This window comes from Amblyomma mixtum, chromosome 8 (genome assembly GCF_055824585.1).
Source record: "Amblyomma mixtum isolate Tamu chromosome 8, ASM5582458v1, whole genome shotgun sequence".
NCBI classification, from domain to species: Eukaryota; Metazoa; Arthropoda; class Arachnida; order Ixodida; family Ixodidae; genus Amblyomma; species Amblyomma mixtum.
The window spans coordinates 104,229,559-104,257,228 of record NC_143019.1 but is presented as its reverse complement, the minus strand read 5'-3'; the positions used below and the strand labels follow the sequence as shown (position 1 = coordinate 104,257,228).

Here is a 27,670-nt window from a genome sequence, read left to right as displayed (position 1 = left end):
GCGCCGCGCCTGCACCTCTGCAATGCAGCGTCTGACGAAGCCCCTGCAGCCCAGACCCACTGATGCCGCCACCGCGGGGCCTACTCCAACCGCCCACGTCACCGCGCAAAATCCTGTTGCAACCAACACTGTGAGCGACGCTGGGAGCTCCGGATCGACGGCCGCGGCGCAGCCGGCAGCGTTCGTCGTCGCCGCAGCGTCCACTGCTAGCCAACTCCACGCTCTAAGGGACGCCAACACCTTTGGGCCCATAGACGCGTCGCAGCCGCCTGCTTTCGTCGACGCCGCCGGTGCCGCCGCGCCTACACCTGCCACATTACCCGCTGACACCAAGACCTGCAGCCCGGCACCAGCGTCGCAGATTGCGCCTCAGGCTGACGATTCGTCGGCAGACATGGACTTCATGGCGTCCCTGGTAGACGACACTCCATCACCGGAAATCGGCTGGAGCACCATCGGTGCCAGCCGTAAGCCTGCTTCCGCCACCCGACCCCGCTCCGAGCTCATCACTGTTGGAATACAACTCCCTCCTGGTACCCTCAATCCCAAGCTGCCTCTCTACGACGTGCTCGCCGCAGTCACCTCAGCTGCACAACTTTCCTCCAAGACCAGTGCAGACATCACCCTTCAGGCCAAGCCAGCCCAAAGCCTTGTGTTTTTAAAAACTCATTCTCCTCTCACCGCCCACCTCCTACTTTCGATCACGCACCTTCACCTTCACGGTAAGCCTGTCAGCATCAAAACTTATTCCCCCCATCCTCCCATCTCATGCCTCGGCGTCATCCATAACGTCGGTGGCCACTTCACTCCTGATGAGCTCATGCATGATCTAGAGTCTTTCAAAACAGATATTCTCGCTGCTCGCATGATGGGATCCACTCAGTCAGTGCTCATTACGTTCGCTGGTACCGTCATCCCCCACTTTGTTTATTTCAAACGCGTTGCCTTCCGGTGCCGTCCTCATAAACCTAAGCCTCCCACCTGCACCCGTTGTCTCACTCTAGGCCACCGCGCCCACCAATGCCCCCAGCACAGCGTTCCGGCCAAGTGCCGTCGCTGTGCTGCTCCTCTACCCGCTGACCCTTCCGCTCATGTGTGTGCCCAGCCCTGGTGCGTTCATTGCAAGGTGAACACCCACCCCTCCCTGGACCCCACTTGCCCCTTTCTCCTTGCTAAACAACGCGAGTGTGCTAAAACTGCATACCTCCGACGCCTAGCTTTGCGCCGGGCCACTCAACCCACCACCCCGTCCTCCTCCTCCTCTAATCATGAATCTCCATCAGCTCCGATCACGTCACCACCAGGCTCCTACGCCGCCATAGTTAAAGGATCCTCGGTGCCAGCGTCCCTCTCTTCCACTAAACCACCCTCTCCATCCTTGATTGACGAGAGCCGCTCCTTCGACCTCCAGCTGGCAATGCTGGAACGCCAACAGCGAGAGCAGCAGCGCATTTCCCACGATCTACAACAACAGATACATGCCTTGACTCAAACCCTCCAGACAACCACCTCCTCTCTTACCTCCCAGCTTAGCAAGCTAAATGAGCATCTTGCCACGTTCACCACTCCCTCCTCCAGCGCCCAGGTCGCCCCTTTGGCTGAGATTGTCGAAACCACCACACAGGCACATCACACTCGCTTGGTTCAGCTGGAAACTTCGGTTCTCCAGATTCTTACCACCCTCCAAGCACAATCAAAGCAATTGGAATCCTTCACATCTATGCTCCAATCCGTCCATGAGTCACTGCCCCCGGTAAAAAAGAAGGAACGCGTACCATCGCGTTCCTCTCCACTATCATAATGGCGTTTGGCGAGGACCTCGAGATTGTGCAGTGGAACTGCCGAAATCTTTGCCACAATAAGACCCCCCTCCACCAGTATCTACTCACCCGCCCCTCTCTGCCTCATTTTCTCCTTCTCCAGGAGACCCGGACGGCCCGCAATGTCCCAGGCTACCGCGCCTACCATGCCACTACGGCCACACCACTTGCGTCTATTTATGTACGCAGTGACGTGCTCGTAGAGCAAATTGACATCCCCTCCACCCTCCTTAAATATTTAGTTGGTGTGGGTTATTACCACCCATCTTCCCGCATCTCACTCGTTCTTTTGTCTTTTTACAACCCCCCTGTCACTTCCTCTTTATTCTCTGCTCTGGGCAAATTCCTTCACTCTCTTTCTTCTATCTCCCATCTCCTCCTTGGTGGTGACTTTAATGCCCCTCAAACACTCTGGGGCTACCCACAAACCCTCAAACCCGGCCGCCTCCTCCATTGTCTGTCCCAGGAACGCCACCTCACCCTTCTTAATACTCCTGGCTCTCCTACTCGAGCGGGCACTGCCTCACAACGCCCCACGACACCCGACCTCACTTTTTCTCGGGGTTCACTTTCCTTTCACTGGCAGGTGACAGCCGAAACTCTTCTAAGTGACCACTTTCTCATCCACATCACCGCTTCTCTTTCCCACATCCCTCGCTGTCATCCGGTTATTCACACTGACTGGCATGCTTTTCGCACTAATCTCGCCTCCGACTCCTTTCAATCCTACGACGACTGGACGTCGCGCATCTCTGCAGCGCTCACGTCCAGTAGCCGTCGCGTTCGCTCTCGTTACCCAATCCAAGACCCAGATCCTCACCTTCTCCGTTTATGGCATCGCCGTAAACGTCTTCAACGCTCCTTTCGCTCCCAACCACACAATGCCGAACTTTCCTTCCGGATCACTGCTCTGCGGGCCGAGATCGTCGCCCACTGGGCCTCCCTCGAGCACTCTCGTTGGAGTGCTCTTTGTGATGGCCTTGATTCTTCTTTGCACTCGCGATCCGCATGGTCTCTCTTTAAATCCCTCCTTGGCACTAAGCCTGCCCTTGCTCCCACTCTAGCTAAAGCCCTCACTCAGGGGACTCCCTCCGAAGTTTTTGATCAACTCGCCTCTCTCTACCTCCCGCCCCCTCTGGCACCCTCCTACCCGGTGTACTCAGGTGGACCTAACCACGATCTGGACCAATGCTTCACTCTCCGGGAGCTCGAATCTGCTCTGGCTGCTAAAGCTACACGCTCGGCTCCCGGTGAGGATGCCATTACATACACCACACTTCGCAACCTTCCTGACTGCGCCAAAGAATTCCTCCTTCAAACCTACAATGAGGCCTGGCAGAGCGGCTGCTTGCCGAGCTCCTGGACATCCTCCCTTATTTCTATGATTCCAAAGCCGGGCAAACCTCCCTCTCTCTCTAACCTCCGCCCAATCTCCCTGACGTCGTGCGTTGGTAAGACCCTTGAGCGAATGGCTCTGACTCGCCTCTCTGATTTTCTTGAGGCACGGGAGTTCTTCCCCCATTCTCTCATTGGCTTCCGACGCCGCGTCTGTGCACAGGACATGTTTCTGATTCTCCAGCAAACGTTTCTGTCCCCTACACCCACTCAAATTTACGCACTTGTGACCGTCGATGTTCGCAAGGCCTTTGACGGTGTTTGCCACGATCACATCATTTCTCAACTCGCCTCTCTAGATTGTGGCTCCCGCATGTACTCCTATATCCGCTCATTCCTCTCTAAACGTGTGGTTCGCTTTCGAGTAGATACCCACTTGTCTAACCCACACCACCTCACCCGTGGCACTCCTCAAGGTGCTGTTCTCTCTCCTACCCTTTTCAATCTCGCTATGGCCCCTCTCGCCTCCCAGCTAGCTGAAATTCACGATCTGCATCATATATTTTACGCCGATGACATTACACTATGGTGTTCATCTGGCTCTCCCGGTCACGTACAGGACACCCTGCAACGTGGCCTAGATCTCATCGACTCCTTTCTCACCACCGCTGGCCTCTCTCCTGCTCCTGAGAAATCCGAGCTTCTCCTTCTCAACCATTCCTCCTACCAGCGCTCACACAACCACTTCGTCTCTCTCCACCTTTCTGGCTCTCCTATTCCTGTCGTCACACAGTGCAAAGTTCTTGGCTTCCCTTTGCATGCGGCTAAGAATGTGCAAGCCCTCCACCGCGCTGTCACCACCTGCCACTCTGTAACTCACCTCCTGCGGCGCGTGGTCACTCGACGCTCAGGTCTCCACGAGGCTCACGCGTGCCGAGTTGCCCACGCGCTGGCCCTCAACAAGGTCTCGTACTTTGCACCCTACGCTTCCTTCACTCAGACTCAACTTAACGCTCTCGAGACTGCCCTTGTGGGCCTCTACAAGGCAGCTCTCAACCTCCCTATCACTACCTCTGCCACTAAGCTTTTTGCCACAGGCCTCTTCCATCCTCTTCGTTCTCTTCTCAGTCTCCATCGTGACTCGCAGCTTGCCCGGCTTTCCCTTACCCGTCAGGGTCAGTGGTTATTGACTCAAGCGGGTATCTCGCCCATTCCAATCTCCCCGTTTACCTCTCCTATTCCCACCCCCGCTCCCAATCTTCGTATCCTTCCCCTTCCGACCAACATGTCCCCCGTCCTGCACGCCGGACGTCGTCATGCGGCCGCACAGCACCATTCCCCTCTCTTTGATACCCAGGGTGTAGCTTACACGGATGCCTCTTTCGTGGCTCCTCGAGGTTCCTGCGGCTACGCCCTGTACCATCCACACCTCCCTGCTCCTGAAACCCACACCAGCGCGCCGTATCTACACCCTCCAGACGCATTGTCCCTCGAGGTCCTCGCCATTGCGCATGCCCTCCAGTCATTTGCTCTCCTTCCCTCTCTCCAAGAGTACACAGTCTATTCAGACTCACAAGCCGCTATACACCACATACAGAAACGCACCCTGACCCCTTCTCTCCAACAGGAGGTCGAACGAGCGGTCTCCGCACTGCAGCCTTCCATCGTTTTCCTCCGCTGGGTCCCTGGGCATTCAGAGATTGACGGCAATGAGCTGGCCCATCAGCTCGCCCGCGACACACTTTTCCGGGCACCGTTGATCCCCTGGCCCAAGCCCTCGGAGGACGGTGGGAGACTCACTCTTCGCCGCACCATAAAAGAGGTCTACCTTGAGCTCCGCCTCGACAAACGCCTTTACCCTCCCCCTCATCCATAATTCACGGTGCCGGAGTCTCGCCTTCTTCGGCACATTCAGATGAATGCAGTTATCACCCCGTCCCGCCTCTTCCTCTATCGCTATCGATCGGACCCTTCCTGTCCCAACTGCCCCTGTATCTATGCGGACCTGGCCCATTGCCTCTTCTATTGCCCGGCTGCTCAGCAGTCGGGTTCCTTCCCCCCACCCTCTCTATCCATCACCACCTGGCTCGACTGGCTTGGCGCTGAAGGGGAAGAAGAACAGCGGCTTCTGGTCGCCCAGGCGGTCGAAATGCTCGGCCTATAAATTTTGGTCCAATAAAAGTCTTTTACTACTACTACTACTGAAAGGCAAGACCGCATCGCCTCCCTGGTTGTTCAAGCGCCAACTGTCGTCCTTCGTCCTTCACAATAATGTGCTTCTGAAGAAGAACTTCGCGCCCAACAGGACAGTGCATCTTCTTGCGTGCCCAAAAATCTCAGGGAAGAAATTATGCAGGCATGTCATGATGAGCCGACTGCAGGGCATCTCGGGATTGCTCGCACGTTGCACCGCATCCAGGAGAAGTACTATTGGCCGCGGCTAGCTTACGACGTTTCCCATTACATGAAAACGTGACGTGAGTGTCAGCGACGCAAAACACCTCCGACTAGACCAGCCGGACTCCTGAACCCCATACCACCGCCAACTAAGACCTTTCAGCAAATCGGGATGAACCTCCTCGGCTGCTTTCCGACTTCATCATCAGGTAACAATTGGATCGTCGTGGCCACATGACCCGCTACGCCGAAGCAAAAGCTTTGCCTAGTGGTACCGCAACAGAAGTTGCAAAATTTTTTGTCGAACAAATTATCCTTCGACACGGCGCACCCGAAGTGCTCATCACAGACAGAGGAACAGCATTTACAGCGGAGCTGACGCAAGCCATTTTAAAGTACAGCCAGACAAGCCATCGGATGACAACTGCCTATCATCCGCAAACCAACGGACTCACAGAGCATCTGAACAAGACCATCGCAGACATGCTCTCCATGTACATCGACGCCGAACACAAGACGTGGGATTCTATTCTGCCCTACGTGACCTTCGCCTATAATACTGCCGCCCAGGAGACAACCAGGTTTACTCCATTCCAGCTGGTATACGGCAGGAAGCCCACGACAACACTCGACGCAATGCTCCCGCACGTTTCCGACGAAGACAACCTCGACGTCGCCGCCTACCTTCATCGCGCCGAGGAAGCCCGAAGACTTGCGCGGCTTCGCATTCAAGACCAGCAGCACACCGACGCCCGACGCTGCAATCTGTGCCGACGAGACACGCATTACAAGCCAGGTGATCGTGTTTGGATATGGACGCCAGTTCGCCGCCGCGGACTGAGCGAAAAGTTGCTGCGACGCTACTTTGGCCCGTACAGGGTTCTCCGTCGCATCGGTCACCTCGACTATGAAGTCATCCCCGACGGCACGACAGCATCTCAGCGACGCCGCCCACGCCCGGATGTCGTACAGGGTCCTCCAAAAGTTCCCAGGCCACAGGGTCTGCTTTAGAGCGCTATAGTTGGGCAGCTACGACACCCCTGGACCCAAAAATCTCTGCAGAGGATAGTAGAAGTACTATTCTCACCTCTGAGAACCTTGATGACTTTGATGCTATAGTAAGTGGCAGTATACGCCGCTTGAAAGCAGACCCTGTGGCCTTGGAACTTTTGACGGACCCTGTACATGTCGTACGCCTGCAGCCATATTATGAACGCTAAAGGACTCGAAGTTTCATTCTCCTTGTTTATTTTCATTTTAAAGCATCAAGACGATGCTTCTTTGGAGTGGGGGTAATGCCACGTATCATTGTAGTGTTTGTTCGTTCACGCTCAAGGCTGCAGGAAAGGGTTGTTATCACTTTTGTTCGTGACGCGAGGAGCGACCACACTAATCTCGATTGATCGCAGCCATGAAAGGCTGCCTCTAGGTTTTTCCAGATTTCTGTAGATGATCTTGTCTTGTTATCTGGAAGTTTCCTTGCCGGCTTTAAATTGAGCGATGCCGCGAGCGGCGGACATTCGTAGATCGAGGATTGACGAGCACGCTTGTTGCTTACGCCGCCACCGAGTGATTCAGTTGTTTTGCGGGCGCAAGTCAGCCCTAATAAAGAGCTTCGTTTGCAAGTATTTCTGTTGTCTTCCTGAGCGCTGGACTGCCGTCACTAAAAGGTGACAATATTAGTTAAGCAGCCTAGGAATCGCTACGGTTGTTGGATTATAATCGGCCAGGTATTGGAGAAGACATCCGACCGCCCGTAACATGCACCTATGTTCGACGCCTTCGCGGGCTACACTTTCCTCGCGGGCTTCACCACGCTGGTAAGAACAAGTGGCGAGAACTGGCGTACATCCCGCTTAGCGACGTTGCTGCACCACACTGTTTCGTCAAGTGGGCAAGCTGCGCTCTGTTAGGCAACCTTTAATGTTCTACTTGCTCGGAAGTAGGAGGCGCTCAAGTATATGCCGTTTCAAATATTTCGAGAGGGAACATGGCGTTAAATGACCGTATCTAAGCTCTGCTAGACCCTCTGTTTCTCCAGTTTACCGACGGGGATGAAAACAATGAAATGGGAGGATATTTGACACAACTGGAATACATTGAGCGCATACACATGCAAAAAGCAGCACGGCGACGCCGTTGAACTGGTGCCACTGCCTCCTGTCACGTAAAAGGGTTTCCGCTCAGAACGCAGCAAAATTTCATGCCTTTTCTCTGTCTTGTGGCTGTTATGTTGTGTATGATATCGCCGATTACTGGCATGACTGCATTCATGGGGTGAATTGCAGTGAGGAAGCTTTAGGAATCGGTGTAACTTTTGCTGTGCACGATGTTCGCCTTTATTATTTTTTTCTGCAGCCGCAGAGACTCTATAACACCCGTCTGTGAGAATGGATAGAGACGGTGGCGGCCTTACTGACTTCTCACATTTGTTTTGTATTAGTGCACTTCCAATGTAGTGGGCTGATTTTAAAAAGTCTGTATAATATGCAGTTTTCCCGGTACTTTTCTTCCAGTGCTGAAAATTCTTGTAATATATGTTCATCTGGCCTTTGTTTTTTGAAATGATGTTAATGTGAAGTCGCACATAGAAGGCACACAGTGCCAAGGCAGCAACCGGCCAGGTTTCCGGGCAATATTAGGCAATGAGTCAATTACGCACCATTCTTGGCATTTCTTTTCAAAGCGAAGCAGAACTGGTCGGATTGTTTGGGGCTTGTTTCGAAACAGTGTTCAAGATGGTAACTTTGTAACTACTGGGTAAGGGATAGGTTTCGGCAATGAATTAATTTTAAACGATTGAGCATGTGAGCATTTTTTGCTGTCTGCATGTGGTTTTCCATTAGTTGCTACACAAAAGTCTGCTTGTGGGTGAAGTCCTGTATGCACCAGTTCAAAGACGCAAACCTAAATTATGTATTGGGTCCAGTCGTGTCAAGTATGACGGCCTTGATAAACAACACACTATGCAAGCGTAGTCTAAGCAGGAGAGTACAGCAGAGCAATAAATCTGCAAAAGGCATGCCCTATTAGAACCCGAGTGTTTGCCTGAAAGGACTCAAAGTATGTTGAGAGATTGTGGAGCTTTCTTTTAAGGGGAAGCCTTTAATTCCGCATCGTTGTTCGTCCATCAGTCCGCGAAAACTGTCACACTGTAGCTGTGAATTATCGTGATGACGTCATAAGTGGTGTATACGCCGTAACCAAAGATCGATGAATACATCGAGGCATAGAATGTTGTAACCATTAATTAGGAATTATACATTATTAGTAATTGGTCATCAATAAGTAGTTAGTCAATAATCAGTAATCAGTCATTAGTTAGTAATCATTCATTAAAAGTCACTAGAAGAATTGGCAACCGAAGTGTAGTCTCATTCGCAGCGTGGAACCAGCAACAGAGGCAGTGAGATCGGCGCGAAAATGCTTTCGCCTAGCGCACTCTAATAGCCAAAGTGTCCCCTAATTTTTTTCGATGTGTTTATGCAATGCGGGAAAGCGAGCTTTTCTCAAAAGTTATGCCTAGAAATTTATGTTAATTTTTTATCGCTAATTCTGTTTCGTTCAGGGGTAATGTGGGATCTGTGTGCAACCTCTTTTGAGTGAGAAAAGGAAGGCTACTGCTTGCTGTGAAGAAAAGCGGAAGCCATTTCTGTCCGCTAAAGTTGTAAGTTTATTTATTTTTAACTGTACTTGTCTTTTGCTTGTTGATATGATGGAGGATGTCCAAGCTATGTGAAGATCCTCTACGTAGACTCAATACATTGACTCTCAGATTACTTTGCTAATACCATTCGTCTTTTGAATATATAGTGCTGTGTTTAAAATACAACTCCGAGGAACTCCATTCTCTTAAATAAAACTCCGTGAAAGGCTTTGACCTAGGCGTACATTGAATGAACAATTCAAAAAGGCTTTTACGTATGAAACATGGCGTGGCGGATTCCAAGCTAAGCAAGGTCTTGAAGGATCCTGCACCTCAGGCCGTATGCCTTCTCTAAGTCGAAAAATACAGTAAGACAGTATTGTTTGCACGCACAAGGTTCTCTGACTGTGTTTTAAAGGCAAACCATATGGTCGGTTGTGGAACATACTTTTTTGAAACTCAACTGATGGATGCCAAGTAGTTCGCAAGATTGATGGACAAAAATTAATTTTATATTCAGGAGAGTTTCGATGGATTTAGCATGGCAGCTGGTTAGAACTATGGGCCTATAGCTGCTATGAGTGGTCGGTGGTTTTCCTGATTTTTAAAATTGAAAAATACATGCTTTTTGTTTCTTCTACGAACATTTTGTGGTTTGTTGAAGAGACGGTATCTTAGTTAGCATATTATTTTCTGTGTTCCCTATCTCTATATGCGTAGTTTTGTCTATAATTAGATGTAAACACATCCGTTTTTAGAAATTCTATGGCTGCCAACTTCTGCCAGCTGCACACTGGAGACAAAGAATGCATTCCGGGTAGCGCTGCACGCAGCAGAAAGCGCGACAACCATACCGCACTTGGCACTTGCTGAAAGAGCCGGTAGACAGGGAACAAACTGGTCGCCAGAAATCGGTGACGCGTGAAGACGGTCCGGTAATGGATTCCGGACTAGCAAGGGGGACAAGAAGGGTCTTTGTCTTTTGTATCTGCCGTATCTGCTGGCACAAAAGCACCCTATTGGAAAACGGTGGTGCATTTTTCGTATCGAGTTGTGTTGCAACTCATTCCTGTGGTCCAATAACAGTGATCATTGTAGCCACTGAAGATGGAAATACATAGATAAAAAATAGCTTGTTTGCAGTCTTTCAGTAGCGGCCCAATAGTGGAGCGCGTGATCGCCAACGCTATTTACTAGAGTTCCGGTGTCACAGAGAAATAAGAACGACTATCAGAATATGCGCTCACCTATAATATTTCTGATTGTTACCCCATTTCGCTTGATAAGCGAAAATATGGGCTACTTTTCGTGCCACTTAGCTGCTGGAATGCTCCCACTCCGGAAACGTAAACGAAATGCGGCCTTGCATTTTATCCAGAAACGAGTTGTAATGTCGCTTTTCACATGTGTAATCGCTTGCATCTACGAGCTGAATTTAGTGACTAAGGTAAGCGAGACGAAGATAAAATCACCCAGAAATAGTCTCACGCTTCTTTGTAGATCAGCGGTGCGAGTTCTTCCGGCAGTCAAGCTGCATGATTGTGTACGCTATATCAACAAACCCCCCGCGATGACTCGGTGGTTAGGGCGCTCGCCTACTGAGCGGGAGGACTACATTCACTTCTGGGCCGCGCTAGCCGCGTCTCGATGGATGTGAAGCGCTAAGTGGGCCCATTCGCTGCGTAATTTCGGGGCACGTTAAGGAGTCTAAATTTTTTCCGAGACCATCCACTTCAGCGCACTTACATTGCCTTGTTCCCATTGAGAACATGAAACACAAGAATGAATTTAATTACATTAAACACGAGAGAGCGGTGCACTAAAATTGCATCATATCTTACGCATGACCCTATTGTTTATCATAGCGAATTAAGACTTCGATTTCTTCTGTGCATTGAGAGGTTCGAAAATTGCAAATAGTGGTCGAGAAATTTGTTTTGAAAACAGTGGGCTGAACAGACTAAAAATGGAATTCAAAAGTATACAGGAAATGTGCAACGCCGGGCTAGAAAGAGCTATGGGTTTTTGTGAAAATTCTCACCAGGCTTTTAGTACCCAATCGCTATTGTGACCACGCGTTTGCGTCATAATAAAATCGCGGAAATGCGTAATTTAGTGAAGATTATTAGAATATTTTCATTTTCTCGATATGAACAGAAATATCCTTGGTGCCATTGATATTTCTCGCCATTTTATTCTTCTGAATTGGGCGAAAATAATGGCTTTTCGGTGGCCTAAGCTTTTAATTTTCAGTGGCAGAGAAAAACGATGTGCTACCGACTTCTAAAAAAACTTCACCTGGCCATGCCTGCCTTCCTGGGCTAAGCATTTGTTGTTGGTAGTAGTGTCCTAGGACACCGCATATCCACGCCTCCTTTTGTTTTCCAGTAGCCGGCGGTGAAAGAAAAAAGTTCTCATGAAATATTAGAGTGGCAATTTAAATTAAATTTAAACTAAAAATCCTTTAATCTTCTCGCAGCACTGCACCATCCTCAAGAGAAGACACAACGAAAAAATCTGTGGTTTGCTCTTGGAGTCCCATTGTGCCGAGAGTTTTAAGGCGAAAGCCTTTAATGGCTCATGCTCGCGGTGTCCGTCCATGCGCTGGAATGGTGCCAATGTTGGCTTCTCCACCGCGCAGCGGCGCTACCTCGTCACCCCCTTAGCAACTGGGGGTGCAGCTGTGCATAGCAACCGTGACGTCACACAGTAGCGGTAGAACGAGAGCGCGCGCGCGTCGGCGGTGGCAGCCACACCGCCGCTTCTACGCTCGACGTCTCGTTGCAGTCGAGGGAGTCAGACGCATGGCTCCGAAGCGGCCCCGTGTTTCCGCACGACAAAGTTCGGGGGAAGCGGCAGTGGGTTGACCACAAGGTTTTCGCCAAGCACACCTTATAATTTACAAAATGTCTTCGGTAATTTTGGCAGCAAGCATAGCGCGAGAACACAGAATTGAGACATACACACAATATTCAATATTGAAAAATAATTCAACAAGCAGTGCATATGAACATGATATCAAAGATGATATGACTGCTCAAGAAAATATATAAATGAAATCGGGAATTGCCGGGAAGTGTCTGAGAGCATAACATCTTGGTCCTCGAGGGCATTAAGGAGTATTCTTAATATGTTGGACATACCGAGACATTTCATGAAAGAACACTTGTAACAGTAACTGCTGTGTGTTATGCATTTTTCTTTGCATCCGTGAATAAAAGTGGTTAGAGGACTTCAAATACAATCCGAACACTTTAGTCTTCCTTGTTATTTACATGTTTGGAATTTTTCTGAAGCACTTATTAGGTGTGCAGTCGAGCAGTGAGCAGTCTGAAAGAAAAATTAACAAATATTATCGAAAATGAAGGTTAAAATCTAGCCATCAACTGACCGCGAGGAAAACCGTGAGCGCAGGGTTGCGAACTTTTTTTTAATCCGGTGCCAAATTACGCTATTAGCTATTACGCGACAGCGTGTAGAGCCCGTCCGGTCAAAAAGCCATCGGCGTAGTAGTAGTAGACACCACGTGTATGAAGTAATCGGGCCCTGCGTAAAAAAAATTGTAGCTCGGTAATTTTTAGTTCTAGTGATTGATGATTGGTGTGTGATAGCCGAATACGAGTTTTAAAAAAATTATTGTAAATATTTTCATTATTTAAAGAAATAAAAAAGAGAAAAGGTGGCCTTAAAGGCACCAAAATGTCAGAATGAAAAGACAAAGCTTGATGATGCTGATTCAGAAAATTTAGTCCTTAATTAAGAAGTTTGCAATTAGGTTTGGCTTGGTTTGGTCTATGTGGTTTAGCGTCCCAAAGCGACTCGGGCTATGAGGCATGCCGCAGTGAGTGGCTCCGGAAATTTCGATTACCTGGGGTTCTTTAACGTGCACTGAAATCGCACAGTACGCGGGCCTCAAGAATTTAGCCTCCATCGAAATTCGACCGCCGCGGCCGGGATCGAACCCTGGGTAAAAAGCCAATTTGTTTTCGTGACATGGTGAGCGCAGGTGGTTAAGCGCAGCGATAATTGGAGAGACACGGGAGAGACCTCTGCTCTGCAGCGGGCGTAGTGAAGTTGACTATGATGATGAACGTGCAATTAATCAATTCATTAATTAAAACAACTAAAAAATGGTTGCAGTTTAGCTCCGTTATGCAAGCGAAAGGTGTTGTTATGAGCTGTGCTGTCGGCCGCGGTGGCAGAATTTTGATGGAGGAGAAATTCTAGACGCCCGTGTATTGTGCGATGCCAGTGCACGTTAAAGAACCCAAGATGGACGAAATTTAAGGAGCCCTTTACTACGGCACCCCTTATATCCTGAGTCGCTTTGGGACGTTAATACCCCCCAACCTAAACATATCACGCCTCAGCGTATACAGCTCGTTCAGTCGAAAAGCCATCGGCCTTCTAGTTGTAGTTAGAGCCTAGCTCGAGCCTGGATCGGGCAACTATACGCCGCTTGGCGTCTGCAACATTGAGTATATTCCGGACACTGGATAGCCAGCGCGCCCACCCTGTAGTATTTAAACGCTTCAACACAGAATTTCATGGGGGCGGCAACGTGTGCGGAGCGAAGTTCTCGGACGTTTTCCACGTGGTCTGGGCCTGCCCTTCCGATCCCTACCCATCCCTATCCTTCATCTGCAAACCTTCTAGGGAGGCATGGGCGGCGGCGCTGCTCAGCTGCCATGACGTTAGACGCCATTGGGGCTCCGGAATAGGAGCTCCACCTAGATTTGTGAGGACCTTGGCCAATAGGGCGTGGGCCCAAACACCTCCTTTTGTACATAGTCAATAAATATTTACCACTACCAATACACCCACTCTGCCACCCCGGCAGGCGGTAAACAATGGTTGAATGCAAGAGTTCGCTCACCCAATGAACGCTGCGGCCAATTGCTGCAATGTTGTATGCAACGTTGCTGCAGCTTTGCCACAACAATGTCAGCGCTAAAGCATGCAACCCACATCTCTCTCTCACCACCCCACGCAAAAAACAAATTGTAAATCGGATTTGAGAAAAGGAAATGACGCAGTATCTGTCTCACATATATCGGTGGACACCTGAACCGCGCCGTAAGGGAAAGGAGGAAGGTGGAATTGAAAGAAGAAAGAGAGAAAGAGGTGATTTGTTGGTTTGTTGAACAGTTACTACTGAACATTGGAGGGGCAGGTCCAGAATCATTTGGGCTCCTGGCCACCAGGGCTTACGAGGTATTAGAGAGTTTTAGTATAGCGTACGTAGACATACGCAAAGGCATAGCGTACGCTATAAAATAGCGTCAGTCGTACTGCGCATGCGCCAAACCTTATTTCAAACCGATGGCTTACGTACGTTCGCGTTACGTAAGCTATTTTTCGAATTTAGCGTGCGTGCTCTTGCGTACGCCAAGAAAAATAGCGTTGTAAACATGGCGGCACCCACGTCGCCCGCTTCGGAGAGAAGATGTCATGTTATTGGGTTTTTCGGCACATTCGTTGCCCTTAAATGGAACGTGTGATATTCGCTATGCCTCCTCTCGCCGACAGCAGAACGAATAAGTGATAAACTTGCCCTATTTTGGTTTCTGTGTAACGATTCCGCCGTTCCTAACCCTATCAAAACACCGCCGACTGTGGATTGGCTTGATTTGGATTTTTATGCCAAAATAGTCTTAGCCTTGCCAAAAGTAGCCGTTTCGGTAGTTTCGGCTGTAGGGCAGTAGGGGTCCGAGAGAATAGTAGTACATACAATGACGTTCTTAAAAAAACCTTGCTCGGTTCGATTACCTAAAAAAATTTAAAAAAAAGCTAGGCCCTGCCTCGACTGCGCAGTGCGCGACTCATCGGGGACGCCATGCAACCGGCTATCTACGTTATACGACTTGGATCAGCTTGGCCAATGCGTTGGCTAACCGCGAAAAATACGACACAAATTGTTTTCACATTATCACACTAGATGGCGCCACTGCGGCCTTGGCTATCGTTGCGTTCGTGCGGTTCTACGGTAAACTAAAAGTGCTCTTGCGACTTCCACAGTAACCTCCCGCTAAATGCTTGCGTATAGCGTACGTAGGCGCTCATGCGCTATACTGAAACTCTCTAATGAGGCCGCTGACGCGGCTGCCCGAGCGCTTATTCACCGGGCTCTTCCTCCCAGCTCTTCTGGCTCGGAGATTAACCGGCTGCGATTCATGGAAATAATAACGCATTATAGCGACAACCACCGCCTTTTCCTGGCCCCTGCAAAGGGGCTAAGTAAGACGGAGGAGCGAACTTTAAGGCGCCTGCAGACAGGTACTCTACAATGTCCTGCAATCATAAAACATTACGATCCTAATACGAATGGGTGATGCCCTCACTGTGGGGAGACTTGTGATATCTTCCACATGGTGTGGGCATGTACTCAAAATCCCCAACTCCCCCCTTCCCCTACCCATTCCAGAGAGGCATGGGAGACTGCCCTCCTCAACTGCTCCTCGCTTGAGTCCCAAAGGGCTCTGGTGAAACGGGCGAGAGACGGGGCCTTGTCGTGCGGTGTCCCGGAGTAGGGACGCCGACCATGTAGCGGGGCCACACTGTGGCTCCCAAACTCTATCTCATGAATTAAAAGTTTTCACCACCACCACCACCATGTGATAGGTGTCCGAATACGCCGCTCTGCAGTGCGGGCAGCTGCCGTTAAAGGAGGGGTAAAAATGCTTTACTGCTGCCGGGCGCAGCAACATATTGGTGAGAAGACGGAGAAGGAGCCGCTCATCCACCTTCTTGAGACCTTTACATGGGCGGGGGTAAAAGCTATGACTATCTTAATAGTAGGTTGCAATATCTTTGAAACAGACCGGATTAAAATGGAGCTCCTGGTCGGATGGGGAGGAGAAAACAGCCCCAGTGAGAGAGCGCGCGGCCGGCTGCGTCTGCTGCTCCGTTTCCTGCCAAACCCTGATGTGCAGGGGCCCATATAAGATAACGGTGTGCGGGGTCCGTTTCCCGTATGCAGTTTTAGTAGATTCGATGGGCTAGGAACGGAGTGCAGCCTTGTTCGACGTTCCGACAGGCCCCTCGCCAGTCGGTGATTATGTATTTTGAATCGGAGTGTGAGGCCGTGAGAGCAATCGCGACCTCTTTTGCTTGTATTGCACTGGGGGCTCTCAAGGTGAGGCCGTTAACTGTGTTGCTGTTGTTAACTACCGCGACCGTGTACCATCCCCTGTGGTGAGGGCCGAGGTGTCTAGTATGCACTCGTTTTGCTGCCATTATCTAGAGCTATGGCTTCCGCTTGTGCCAGGCGCAGACCATTATGGTCTTCGTGTGACATGTTGGCTAGAAGAGGTCGCACATGGACGGCGTGTCTGCACAGTTCTGGAATGTGAAACCTGCATTCCATGGGAGTGGTGCGTTGGATATGGAGTCGAGCAAGAAAGCGGCGACGCGACCCCTTTAGCGACAAGCGCGTGTACTGGTTTGTAAGGGGCGCCTCCCGGAGCTCCCGGAAAGTATTCACCACCCGAAGGGCCTTGAGGCGGCTGTTTGAAGTAGTGATGGGGAGGTCAAGGGCGCGTTTGACTATTTCATTGCGAAACCAATACTAGTCGCACTTTCAAGCCTTCGCGTGACCCTTTTATCCTTTTATTGCTCCTCTCAAAAAAGAGGTAAAAGAAACATAAAAGAAAGAGAGAGGATGCCTGGACCAGCAATGCTTTGCCAGGCTTAACGCCAATTTAAAATAAATGAAAAATAACTAAATGTTCCAAAGCAGAAAAAAAATTAAGCGAAAAACTGAGCATTAAAAAAACTCAAAAGAGAAGAAAACAAAAGTCTCGTCACAATAAAAGTTAGACGCAAGCAGATAGCCAAAGCACAGCGTGCAGACCGCGGAATAAATAATAGTAAAAAAAAAGAGAAAACCCAAGTCACCGCAAAGTCATTGTCACCGTAACAGTCGAAGAAAGCACTGAGCTGCGGCCACAAACTAAAAATCAGAAAAATAAAAACATAATCAAGACAAAAGAAAAAAAAACGAAGTCACAGTCACACAGTCAAGGACAAAGTCACAGTCACACAGTCAAGACAGAGTCACAGTCACACAGTCAAGGACGCAGTCACAGTCACAGTCACGCCACGACAAAGCCACCTATGCTCAATAAAGGAGCACGGGGCGCTCCGCTGTGCAAAGCTTGGGGAAGAGAGATTAGAGGAAAGAGAGAAATCAGCGTGAATAATTTGGAATTGTACTACTTCTGAGGTGAACCATTTGAAGGAGAAGAGCACAAGCAGCAGGGTTTTGGAGAAAGGAGGGGTAAACAGATGGTGTGATGTCCGATGAGCAAAGAGATTTTAAACGAGAAACTAAAGAAGCAGTAACGGAACAGTCCCGGAAGGAATGACGGATATTTTCACATAACAATCCACAGGAACAAGTTGAAGACGGAGACAGGCCAAATCCTTTAAAATAGAACGGAAATCTACCATGCCCCAGTAAGTAAAGTGATTAGAGGATTCCTGTGTAGACGAATAAGGGGAATATTAAGTGTATCAGGGATCCAGTTGAATAGTTCAGTGCCACTATTATTCTCGCGCCAAAAAATGCTCCACAAAAGAAGTGAAGGATGATGGAAACGGAAACGCACACAACGGCCTGAAAGGGTAGAAATATATAAACTTCCAATCTGGCCGGCACTACCAGCAGCTTGGTCGGCTAACTCGTCTCCAAAAATTCCGAAATGACCCCGGATATGAAATAAAAGAAATGGGGCTAAAGACGACAAACGATAGAGATCTTTCTTAATTGCAATAATAGTCGGATTGTAAGAAGTAACTGAAGAGAGCGCAGAAATCAGAGATAGAGAATCAGTGTAAAAATGAACAGGCGTAGAGGGAGGGTTGTGAATAGCATAAACAACAGCAGAATGAACGGCTACAAGCTCAGCGGCATAGGCGCTAGAGGGTGGTTCAAAAGAGAGACGATGTACATGGACAATATTTTGCGTTGAGCTAAGAACAACAAATGCAGCACCAGCTGAGCGAGGAGTGTAAGACCCATCAGTGTAAATATGGAGGGCACGTTGACAAGAAAAGAATACAGCTTCTTGAGAACTAAGTTGAACAAAAGAAAATTTAAATTTCAATGAGGGATGGTCTGACCAGGGATCAAATAAAGGTTGAATGTGAGAGGGGTCATAAAAAGTATTGCCGTACACTACGGATTGCCGTAACGTGAAAGGCATGAGCTCTGCGCATAACTGGTCCAGATAGATAGGCAGAGGAAGAACGTTTGCAAGAACATGAAGAGCAGCGGTTCGCGTAGTATGATAGGCACCAGTAAGAGCCAGAAGAAGAATTCGTTGAAGCGACCCGCGTGAGCCGGCCGCAGTTACGTTTGACCTTTAGCGGAGTGAATATGGGCGACCAACTCGCTCCTTCAGGTAGCTTGGCTGCAGTTACGCCGCGCCGCGCACCTGTGGCGCTGCCGCCGCTGTGACGTCATACCAGCTGTAGATTATGTTTTCTTTCTCTCAGTCGCAACAACATCAAAAGCAAAATATAAAAAAATTACTGAAGACGCTTTGAGTTGTCGCGCAGCGGCGGCCGGTAGCCACGCGTGACCTGTAGACGCGGCGCACTGCGTTACTTCAGTTGGAGGCGCTGCGCTTTTACTTTCGCAACCTACCAGGCTTAACCAAAGCGAAGCCTCCGCCAATTTTTGCGAAGGATGATCTCAAAGGCATCCTCCTCTTGTTTCTGTAGGCAGAGATAAGGATTCGAATAGAGAATTTGACTGGTTACAGAGGCGTTTGCCAGCCGCAAGGCATCCTTACTTCGTAACCCCCCGCGTTTGTTGGAAACCCGGCGGACCATGCGGCCCACCTTGTCCCCCGCTTTACGGGGTTTGGCCAATTGTGTTGAGGCTGTTAACTGTGTTGCTGTTGTGAACTACCGCGACCGTGTACCATCCTCCCATCCCCAATCCAACCAGGGAGGACTGGAGAGGACCTCCACCTAGTGCTTGTAAAGATTGGTTCCTTACGGGCTCATCCCAGCATACCTCCGGTCTCTTCCTAATAAATATTGTCACCACCACCACCACCTACCGACATTTAACCGGCAGTTGTTAGTGTCGTCGACAGTTGCAGTTACCATAGCGTTCAGCTTGAAAGGGTGCCACCTTCGTCAACTAGAAAGGGCGCTATTCAGTCGTAGTTTAGAAGCAAGGGCATTCTTTTTAATACTGAGCAGCTGTAGGCTTGGATGCTTGCGCTTGTGAATGAGCAGAAACACAAGGCGTTGTGTTGTGTTGTGTTGGGTTTTATGGCACATAGGCAGCTAAGGCCATCATGCGCCAAGCTCAAGGTATAGAATGAGTTTTCTGTATAATTTTCAAAAATGTTAAACATCATCGCTGGTGTAGATGGCCTAATAATACTGTACTACCTAGTAATAATGGAAGAAACGAAATTTAGACATGGCTAATGTTAAAAACATCAAGAAGGTCAGGTAGTCTCAGCGCCTATCCTTGCCTGGGCAAGGATCCCGAGGCTCCCAACCAGACAAATAAAAACCTCAGCCTTCTTCTCATGAATGAGAAAGTAGCTGAAGTGTATCACCTAATAAAGTGAACTAGCGGATCGAAATTTACAGTTTTTCAAGCACGCCTGCTTCTTTTAAAAAGCTAAAAAGAGAAGGTATGTTAACAATGGCATTATCATCTAAAAGCAGTGCTGGGTGAAAAGGAATGCATTCATTATAAAATTCAGTGAAGTATTTTTTTCTTAGTTTTTCCAGTTTCGCACAAGAGAATAAAATGTGGTTAACGGTAAGTTCATCTCCGCATTCTTCGCAAACAGGTTTGTTTTGTTTTGTTAGCAGGAAGTTATGTGTAAGGTGAGTGTGGCCTATTCGGAGACGGCAGAGAATCCCTTCCTTGAAGCGTTCCTGGTGGTCACACGACCTCCATTCCCCTAAAACCGGCTTTACTAAGTGTAGTTTATTATTGACTTCACTGTTCCAAGACGACTGCCATTTCTTCCTTAATTTCCGTTGTACTAATTTTATGCAATCGTTAAAAGGTATGTTTACTTTTTTTGTTTCCATCCTACGAGCTTGAGCAGCGCACAAGTCTGCTTTCTCGTTCCCTTTTATTCCGATATGACTCGGGACCCAGCAGAGTTTTATATTTTGTCTTTTAGCTGCGGCTGTTACTATGCTGTGTATAATGTCACCAAGAATAGGAGTGGTAGCGTTTCTAGCGTGGAGAGCTGTAAGCACACTTAAGGAATCTGTGTAGATTATACTGTTTTGTGAGGTGCTCCTTTAATATTTTGTCGATGGCCAGCCAGACTGCGTAACATTCTGCAGTGAAGATGGATGCGCAATTTGGAAGTCTTACTGTTTTCTCCGAATTACCTCGCTCCACTGCACTTCCTATGTAAAAATCTGTTTTTGAGCCATCTGTATAAAAATCTGTGAACTTACTGTATTTTTGCTCGAGTGCAAGAAATTCTTGTAGTATATGTTGTCGTGGAGTTTGTTTTTTATGAAATTGAGTAAGGGTGAAATCACAGATTTTAGGAAAATTCTACCATGGAGGCAGTGGGTCTTGTCTTCGAGCAATGTCGGGTAATGCATCTTGTAGGCCGAGGTTTTGGCACATCTCTTCAAAACGCAGGAGGAGTGGTCTGATAGCTAGTGGTTTGCTATTAAACAGTGTTCTCAATGGGCAATTTGTAACAATAGGGTAACAGATATGTTTTGGTAGGGAACGGATTTTTAGAACGTATGAGCATGTAAGTATGCTTCTTCTATCTGTAAGAGATGGTTCATTTGTTTCAACGTAAAGACTATTTATGGGTGATGTCCTGTAAGCGCCAGTTGCAAGACGTAAACCTAAATTGTGCACTGGGTCCAGTCGTTTCAGGTACGATGGCCTTGCTGAACCATATACTATACTACCATAGTCTAATGAGGATCGTACCACAGAGCGATAAATATTTAGAAGGCCTGCCCTGTCAGAACCCCAGTGTTTATGTGAAAGGACTTTGAGTATGTTCAGTGATCGGGAAGTTTTCTTTTTTAACGTGTTAATATGAGGCAGGAAAGTGAGTTTTCTGTCAAATGTTATGCCTAGAAATTTATGTTCATTTTCTACTGGTAAATCTATTTCGTTAAGGTGTAGGTTGGGGTCTGCCTGTAAGCCTCGTTTGAGTGAAAACAGAATGGCCACTGTTTTCTGTGGGGAAAATCGGAAACCATTTTTGTCTGCCCATGTTGTCAGTTTATTTATTGTTAGCTGTATTTGTCTTTCACATGTTGATATGTTCGAGGATGTGTAAGCTATCTGGAGGTCATCTACATAAAGTGAATACATAACAGACCTTGGTATTATTTTGTTAAGAGAATTCATTTTTACAATAAAAAGAGTTGTGCTTAAAATACATCCTTGAGGCACTCCATTTTCCTGAATAAAATCCCTCGAAAGGGTTGAGCCTAGACGGACATTAAATGAGCGGTTAGATAAAAAGTCTTTAATGCAGTTCAGCATTCTGCCCCGGATGCCAAGTTCAGCTAAGTCCTGAAGAATTCCGAACCTCCAGGTTGTATCATATGCTTTTTCTAAATCAAAAAAGACGCTAAGACAGTGTTGTTTGTGCATAAAAGCTTGTCTGACTGTATTTTCGAGACGGACTAGGTGATCTGTAGTTGAGCATCCCTTTTTAAAACCACACTGGTGGATATCAATAAGTTCACAGGATTGAAGAACAAATGTTAGTCGTATATTTAGGACACTTTCGAAGGATTTGGCGAGGCAACTGGTCAGGGCTATGGGTCTATAACTGCTAGGAGAGGTTGGGGGTTTACTAGGTTTAAGAAGCGGCACAATAATAGCTTTTTTCCAGGCCTCAGGTATTTTTCCCGATATCCAAACTGTGTTAAAGAACTTTAAAAGTGCTTCTACGGCAGGTTGAGAGAGATGGGCCAGCATTTCGTAGTGGATTCGGTCGGATCCTGGAGCGGTTTTTTTACCAGCAGACAGTACTGTATTTATTTCTTGGAGGGTAATCACACTGTTATATTTTTGGTTTGCCCCTCCACTAGTTGGAAGTCTTTGTTTTTCGGCTGTGTTTTTGTATTTTAAAAAAGACTGTGCATAGTGTGATGAACTTGAAACTGCTGCGAAATGTTCCCCCAATATGTCTGCCTGTTCCCCTATGCTTGTTTGTGTGCCAGGTGTTGTCAATAAAGGAATTGTGAATGGTGAAAAGTTACCATTTAATTTTCGCACATGTTCCCACATTTTTTTAGATGTGATGTGACTGTTTATAGAAGAGACGTAAGTTTGCCATGATTTTTTCTCGGCACTACGACGGACGTACCGAGCTTTAGCTCTTGCTTTTTTAAAATTTATGAGATTCTCATGTGTCGGATACCTGCGAAATTTACCCCAAGCTCTGTTTTGTAGTTTTTTTGCTTCCTTGCACTCTTTTGTCCACCATATTTTATGATTTTGTTGCACCACTCCTGACGACTGTGGAATAGCTGTGAGGGCGGCAGATATGATACAATTAGTGAACTTTTCATTTATCTGGTCGATGAAGAGATTATCTAAAAGTATATTTTCTAAATTTGCCTTTGCTCTAAAAAGTGACCAGTCGGCAAGATGAAGCTTCCAGCGCCGTGGCCTTGTGGGGATTATTTCCGGTGGGGATGTTAAAGTGATTAGTATAGGGAGGTGGTCACTGCCATATGGGTTATCTATGATATCCCATTTAAAATCATTAAAAACAGAAGGTGAGCTAAATGACAAATCTAAAAAGGACATTTTTCCCGAGGTAGGGGAGCAGTAGGTGGCTTTTCCTGTATTTAAAAGACATACATTGTTTGTGATGATAAAATCTTCTATTATTTGACCTCTAGAGTCACAGCGCTCGCTTCCCCAAAAAGGAGAGTGAGCGTTGAAGTCCCCAACTACTAGGTACGGTTCTGGAAGTTCATTGATAAGTTCTTGTAAATCGTGGACTGTTAATGTAAAATGTGGAGGAATATATACAGAACAGATAGAAATTGTTTTATGGCTGACGACACTGACCGCGGCGGCTTCAAGTTTTGTTTTGAGTGTGACTTCTCGAGCAGGGACGCCGCTTTGCACGACGATCGCAACGCCTCCAGATAGTCTATTTGCCTGCTCACGATCGCGTCTAAAAGTTTTATAATGTTTCAGGATATTTGTATGTTGTGGACCTAGATTTGTTTCTTGACTACATAAGACTACGGGCGAGATTGACCCTAGGATATCTTTTATGTCATTGTAGTTCCTCAACATTCCTCTACAGTTCCACTGAACTAGGAAAGCCATATTTATGTTTGGGATAGGAACGATTGAGAGTTTACTTATGTTCTGGGGCCGTTATGGTGGCCCTGCCTTTTTTCCGCTCAAGAGAGCTGTTCCGCCGCTGTAAAGCAGGCGGGCTGGGAGTTTGGTCCATCACCTCGCAAGAGGTGCTGGACGACCGCGGAGATTCCGCAGGTGTGTGGGTGTCGGGCCTCCCCCGACGGGGGGAAGTCCTGCGGGGTGTTGACCCGTGGGCCGGCACTCCCTGGCTTGTAATTGGCAGAGCAGCTTTCGCTGCCTCTGCCTGGGGCGTGGATGGCACTGCCACAGGCGCGGTGGAAGTGGCCGCGGCAGGTGCCGGCGTGCTGTGTGGTGCTACGCCCCTGCGCACCACATCAGCGAAGTTTGGTTTCGCTGTGAAGGAGAATGTGTTGTTAAGTGCAAAACGCCTTCTGGCTTCTTTGAATGAAATGTTTTCTTTGGTCTTAATGGTGATGATTTCTTTTTCCTTTTTCCAGGACGGACACGCCCTGGAGTACGCAGCGTGGTCGGCTTCGCAGTTTGCGCAGCGTAGTGCTGCGTCGCATTCCTCAGACTGGTGGTCCTTTGATGCGCATTTCGCGCAGGTTTTGCGGCCGCGGCAGCTTTGTGAGCCATGGCCAAATTTCTGGCAATTGAAACAGCGACGGGGATTGGGTATGCAGTGTCTTACGTTGACTTTCAGGTATCCTACTTCGATTGTTTCGGGTAAGGTGCTGGTGTTAAATGTAAGGACCATGTGTTTAGTGTCTATTTCCTTGTTATCCTTGTGGATTTTGATCCTGTGGACGTCAATTACATTTTGGTCGGAGAGTCCTTGAAGCATTTCGGTTTCTGTGAGGTGGATAAAGTCAGCCTCTGAGATAACGCCTTTGACTGAGTTGAGGGATCGGTGGCGAGTCACGGAGACAGAGATGTCCCCTATAGAAGCAATGTTTGCAAGTTTCGAGCACTGGATGCTCTCGCGTAGTTCGAGGAGTAGGTCGCCGCTGGACATTTTGGATACCTTGTAGCCAGGCCCTAAGGTATCTGTTAGGCATTTGGTAACAAGAAATGGGGATATGATTCGGGCTTGCTTTTCTTCACAGTTACTGTGTATAACATGGAACTTAGTGAAAGTCGGTTTCTTTTTCATGAAAAAGTCTGCTGCTTCCTTCCGCACTCTTTTAAGAGAGCGATCAAGTTTGGAAAGGGGGGGAGCCATAAAAATTGATGTTTTTCGGTCATGGTGCCAGCCACCCACCACGGAGTCCAACAAGGGGACGCGACAGGAACTTGAAAGAAAGTCCTGCCCACGCCAGCTGTACACCTTAACTATAACCTAATATGACTCAACCCAGGGTAGTTGGTCACACACGGTTAACCCTCGCCGCCAGGAAAAAGAGGAAAAAATGAAGAAGAGAGGAGGATACAGGAAAGTTGTAAGAAAGGAGATAGGACAGTGAAAGATGGAGAGGAGAACAGGAAAAGGCGACTGCCGATTTCCCCCGGTCGGGTCAGGCCGGAGGTGCCGTCTACAGGAAGCTGGGGCCAAAGTGGTGTGTTGCCTCCGCCGAGGGGCCTTAAGGGTCCAAACGCTCGGCATCGGCTCAACCACCAGGATTCCCTTTTCCCCGGACACGGCGATGCCACGCACGGCTAAGCGCGGATGCTCGGGTCCGTGGTGACGCATTGTTCACCATCATCCCCCTGCGGGAATGTCCCTGCGGATGCTCGGGTTAACCCCGTGGTGTCGCCACTCACCAACGTCTGCATGCTGCAGACGCCTCCCTGCGGGGAAGAAACACAAGGATACAAAATTGAAAGCCCCGCCGAAGCAGCTCGTCATGATGCGTTAAGAATGGCGCCATATCACTGCGAATTCAATCCTAGAGAGCAAATTTGGAGCAATGTGAATGAATATGTGGCCGCAAATAACACAACATTTAAGCTTGACGACGTAGGAAATCTTTTGCATGCAGGCATTAATTTCGTACGCAAATAAAAGTGAAGGCGGGACGACGCTTATGGCGAAAGAATAGAAAACGATTCATTGGACAGAGAGATGGCGAAATAAAGGATAATGTTCAGAGCTTGATAATCGAGTTTGGCTCAGACTTCAGCAGAAGGTCTAAAGCTTGCCGAAGTGAGACAAGTGGCAGAGAAGAAATACTCTATTTCGTTTCTTTTGCTTGTGTTATACTTGGCGAGGGGCGCTTAGGTTCAAACGAGCTTTTTTTACTGATTTCCACGGTAGCTGTTTTTGCGCTCTCACTTTTGTCGTTATTTGTTATCTTGTTTATTGCGCTATAGCTCATAGTCATGATCTCGTTTGTGTCTCGTAAAAATATTGTGCTGCTTGCTGGAAGCATCAAGAATCATAAGAACATGTGCATGTGCTCACAACGGCGAGCTAACTATTGCGATCAACCATTAAGTGCCACCTGGCAGGATGGTAGGGTGGGTGGGGACTTTAATGTACATATAAAGAGAAACAACCCCTTATGCGAGAGAACACCCCGTTCCTCTAGCTCGTAAAGCCTCCTTTCGCTCGTAACGCTTCTCAAAGCTGCGACAACCTCGCGAAATACTTGCACTGACCTTGTGTTTGAGAACCAATCATTGGTGCAGCAAGTAGAGCATATATTCATCTATTTCTCCGACCACAAAGCTTCCTTCATGAAAATCAAGAACTGTTAGTGGAGTGTTTCTTGATGAAGGAAAATGTGTGAAAAATAAATTGTCTGTAACTGTACATACATGTCTGGCTCGAATTCTTTCCATCAATCTATCGAAAAGCTGGAAGAGCTGATGAGCTGGCTGATCATTGCACGTAGTGGCAGCGGCAGCAACGGCCTGTGACCGACTATACATAATCCATTCAAACCGTGTTTTACAGCTGCTTGGCGGTGTGGCCCGACAACACTGCATGACCTGCATCTTTGCCTGTATCCCGATTGGCCCGTCCGGAGCAACGTCATCAGTGACAGCACATGGACGGCTATAAGAAGCGGTTGACGCACCGAGCTTCGCATCATTGCACGTAGTGGCAGCGGCAGCAACGGCCTGTGACCGACTATACATAATCCTTTCAAACCGTGTTTTACAGGTTGGTGCTCTTTTTCTTTTTTTTTGCTCAGATAGAAATAAGCTCTAAACGACAAAGTAGTTGCGAAATTTTTTCTGCTGCCGCTGCTGCTGCTGTGTTTTCTGTTTGCTGTGTTGCGGTGTTTTCCTAGACGCTATGCCTTGTGACGTATGCCTGGCTTGCCAGCAGACTATTTCGAAGGAATCTACGGCTATAAAATGTTCTGAGTGTTCAGTCTCTTATCATGCTGGCAACTGCTCAGGAGTGGGGGAAGCAGCAGTGAAATCCAAACCGGATATAGGAAAGTCGTGGCTCTGCCCGACATGTAAAGCTTCTAAACTGAGGGGGGGCCCAAGCTCTGCAAAGGGTAAACCTGAACAAGATGCTGATATTGCGGCTAGACTAATCGTGATGAATTGGAACATCACCACCCTACTCCCACTTCTTGAGAAAATTGATGATCTCATGTCAGTCAAAGAAACTGTCGAAAGCATTGAGACAAGCATCAGCTTTTTGTCTGATAAGTACGACAAGGTTATCGAAATGGTTGACTCACAAAAAAAGGACATTGACGACCTCAAAGAAAGAGTGGAAAAAATAGAAGCACAAACAACACTGAAGAAATCAAAGAACTTAAACAGCAACTAAACGACCTGGACCAATATAACCGCCGACAGAACCTTGAAATTCAGGGCCTCAAACAGACTGATGATGAGAATTTGTTGAGCAAGTTGAACGACATTGCACGAGAGCTGAACATTGAAGAAGTCACACCCAGGGACATAGGAGCCGTACACAGGCTGCCGTCCAAACCCCCGAAGACACCCATTGTCCTTGTGCGGTTTGCTTCACGCGCCGTAAAAGAACAATGGTCCGAACGAAAAGCACTTCTCCGAACAAAACTTCCCGACCTCAGTTTTTTTGACAACATGACTTCACAAAACCGGAAACTGCTGCGGCTGGCTAAGATGAGGGCAAAGGAACGTTCGTACCAGTTTGCTTGGCAAAAAATGGCAGGATCCGTGTCAGGAAAAAGCAAGGTGAAGCGGCCATCCACATAA

At 48.1% G+C, this 27,670-nt stretch overlaps 1 protein-coding gene across 1 annotated transcript; it reads left to right on the top strand.

Annotated features, from left to right (window-relative positions):
* LOC149333754 (uncharacterized) lies at positions 1 to 27,670 on the top strand. Its single transcript, XM_089557795.1, has 3 exons — positions 1 to 722; positions 1,005 to 1,185; positions 27,193 to 27,670. The coding sequence occupies exons 1-3, from the start codon at positions 23 to 25 to the stop codon at positions 27,668 to 27,670; spliced, it is 1,359 nt and encodes a 452-aa protein (XP_089413921.1). The 5' UTR covers positions 1 to 22.

Coding starts and splice junctions, on each gene's coding strand:
- LOC149333754 (XM_089557795.1), top strand. CDS start 23: ATGCAGCGTCTGACGAAGCCCCTGCAGCCCAGACCCACTGATGCCGCC. Junction 723..1,004: donor CACGCACCTTCACCTTCACG/GTAAGCCTGTCA, acceptor GTCTCACTCTAG/GCCACCGCGCCCACCAATGC. Junction 1,186..27,192: donor CTCCTTGCTAAACAACGCGA/GTGTGCTAAAAC, acceptor ACGACCTCAAAG/AAAGAGTGGAAAAAATAGAA.